This window comes from Nuphar pumila, chromosome 15 (genome assembly GCF_984573655.1).
Source record: "Nuphar pumila chromosome 15, dmNupPumi1.hap1.1, whole genome shotgun sequence".
Classification (NCBI taxonomy): Eukaryota; Viridiplantae; Streptophyta; class Magnoliopsida; order Nymphaeales; family Nymphaeaceae; genus Nuphar; species Nuphar pumila.
In genome coordinates this window covers 46,666,867-46,669,737 of record NC_143263.1, presented here as the reverse complement: position 1 = coordinate 46,669,737, position 2,871 = coordinate 46,666,867, and the positions used below count along the sequence as shown (strand labels likewise).

General features: G+C 41.7%; 1 protein-coding gene across 1 annotated transcript; it reads left to right on the top strand.

Moving 5' to 3' along the window:
- The first annotated feature begins 356 nt into the window (after positions 1–356).
- On the top strand, positions 357–2,479 carry LOC149815331 (chloroplast thylakoid lumen protein). The gene is made up of 4 exons (XM_089989918.1): positions 357–855; positions 1,669–1,808; positions 1,988–2,060; positions 2,156–2,479. The coding sequence occupies exons 1-4, from the start codon at positions 516–518 to the stop codon at positions 2,263–2,265; spliced, it is 663 nt and encodes a 220-aa protein (XP_089846044.1). The 5' UTR covers positions 357–515; the 3' UTR covers positions 2,266–2,479.
- The last annotated feature ends 392 nt before the right edge of the window (positions 2,480–2,871 follow it).

Genomic DNA, 2,871 nt, shown 5'->3' with positions numbered 1-2,871 from the left:
ATGATTCAATGAAGTGGGTGGGCAGGGTACTTTTGAGCAAATAAGATCCACTCATCCTCTGTCATCCCAATCTTCGTACCCATCCTTGAGATTTCACTCATGTAAATAGTTTCAATCAAATCTGACTCCACAAATGTGATCAACATCATTCATTTAGTAAAGATCAACATTTAAACAGCAGAATTTGAGAGTCAAAGATCAATGGTCGACAAGATACAAAATTTTGTGATTTAAAAATTATATTTTTTTTGTTAAAAAAATACGATCCAATGATTGATTCTTATTAAATCGACCGAGATTCGATAAAAAAAAACTTTATCACAGGATTTAAGAGGGGTATGAAGATGGGGTATGACATAAGGGATGAGTGGAATTGAACTCATTTTTGAGACCCACCACCCATCAACCGTTGGCTGTAAGAAAGATTGCCATCCAATCCGTTCTTTCCCTTTATCCAACCAACCAACAAAATACTTTTTCAGCCATCACCTCCCGCCCCCAAAATCCCTCCAAGAATGGCGACGTTTGCCTTCTCTTCTTCCTTCACTCTCTTCTCCTCTCTGTCCTCTTCCACATTTCGCCATCGAACCCCATCATCCTCTCCTATGCGACCCTCGGCTTCCTGCGTTGCAGAATCGGCAGACACCAGCAGCAGCTGCCCTGCATTCCCCATCTCCAGACGTCTTGCCATCTTCTCTTCCGCCTTCTCCTCCCTTGCCCTCTCCGTTTCCAGCTTCTCGTCGGCGGCGATTCTCGAAGCGGATGATGATGAGGAGCTTTTGGAGAGAGTTAAGATGGACAGAAAAAAGCGGCTGGAGAGGCAGGGTGTCATCAATTCTTCCAAGAAGGAGACCGGTAAGTGTCTCTGATTCCAAATAAGCTACCCTTCTTCTGCCTTAGGTGTGAACTACGTACGGACGGACGGACAATTTGGGTGGAGTCTCCATCTTTCTAGCATAAAATTGAAGGACGATAGCCTAATTGCTGCAAGGTGTATAGAGAATGCCATACAAAGATCATATGCATCTTGCAAATAATCTTTATGAGCATAATAAAGGCTAAAAGTAGACTTTTCTCTATAGTAATAAGAAATTCAAAGGAAGAAATCAAACTGTTGGACAAAGAGTTTCAACCATTGGAACCAAGGCAAGGTGGCCTGTTAAATGCTTCCCTCTTCCCCTTTTCATTGTCTGTAATCTTCTCGTGAAAATAATATGCATATGCATATGTGCAGTGCTTTTTTTTGTTTTTTGGATAGTCAAGCTGGGGTTAGGCAGATCCCCTACCAGTACAAAAGAAATTACATATCTGATATTGAAGGACACCACTGAAATGGTTTATCTTTCCAAATTTGAGTTACCCCCAATTGCGCCCAGCTTAGCAAGATTATGCTATCTGATTGTTGTCTCTCCGGCGGCATGTGTAGTTTATATTGGCATTTAAATATGCTTTTCTGTTGCAAATTGTTATTTTCTTTCCATTCTTATTTCCGGCTGCCTGTTCGTCGGCTGTTTGTTAATAGTTCGAAAGATGATCCTACTATATTGCCAATAACCATTGCATTTAACTTAATATGTTGGATTATATCTAGTGGACTCCACGCAATTAAACTTTTAGACCCATTAATCCATTTTATAACGTCATACATTTGTTTTGGTATTGTTGCAGCTTACTTGCAGGAGCTTGTGTACAAGCTGAGCAAAGTTGGACAAGCCATTGACAACAATGATCTTTCTGCAGCAAGTGCTGTTCTTGGCCCCAACACTAATAGTGATTGGGTCAAAAATGTCAATCTGGCTTTCACCAAGGTGATGCATCCCTATTTTTGCAGCATTTTGTTGAAATGACATCAATACTTGGATGCATCTTTGTTGTTCCTAGATTCATTGAAGCAGTTGGGCTTCAACAGATGTTTTCCTTCCGATCAGAATCAAATTCAGTTTTCATGTAACCTTAGCATTCGTATGTTAATTTTCTGTGCCATCAGTTTAGCTCTAGTCCAGAGGAAAAGACCGAGGTGGATACCTTCAATGCTTCATTGGCATCTTTGATCTCATCAGGTAATCTTTTCAAACAAGCACAAAGGCTGCTATCTTATCGATTATCACTTGAGAATGAGGACTCAATGCACATTTTATTGCATTGACAAGTGCAGTGGCCAAACTTGACATCAACTCATCCAAGATAGCATTCGTGTCCTCGGCTACGGCTTTGGAGAAATGGACGTCCTTCACCGGATTGGCGGGACAACTCAAAGGCCTGTAACAAACAGCTTTGGAGAAATGGATCCCTTCAACCAATTGGTGGGAACTCAAGGGGAATAGCTGCCGAATCAGCACCAAGCATTTCATCACCAGTGAAATGTTGGTTTCGTTTTGTGCTGGGGGGTGAGGGTGTTGGTGGGTAAAGGATTTTGGTTGGTTGTATCAGACACATTACTCTTCTTTAAAAGAAGAAATCCATCCATCTCTCTATGTCATCAGGATCTAAAACATCTGCGTCTTGATCATCCAGGGGCTTTCAGTAACACAGTATGGTGGGACTAAATTATTTTGTGCTTCAAGACATTATCTAGATATTGGCTTGCCCACAGGGGCTCTGCCTTCCTGGCTATGAGCAGCCATAGTTTGACACCTGACCTGGGACAATTACGATTCAAAAGCCACGGAGAGCGTCCCTTGTTGCAAGGTTGAATCTGGGTGTATTCCCTGGTGGGCAGAAGGCACCTCAAAGGTTTTACCAACCAAAGGTCTGCCAATGTACGGTTGATGATGAGGGGGCTTTTGCAATTTATACAAAAGCCATCTTAATTCAGTTCTATTCGTGTTTGTCTCTACCATAATGATTGCTCCTACTCTATGTGCATGATAT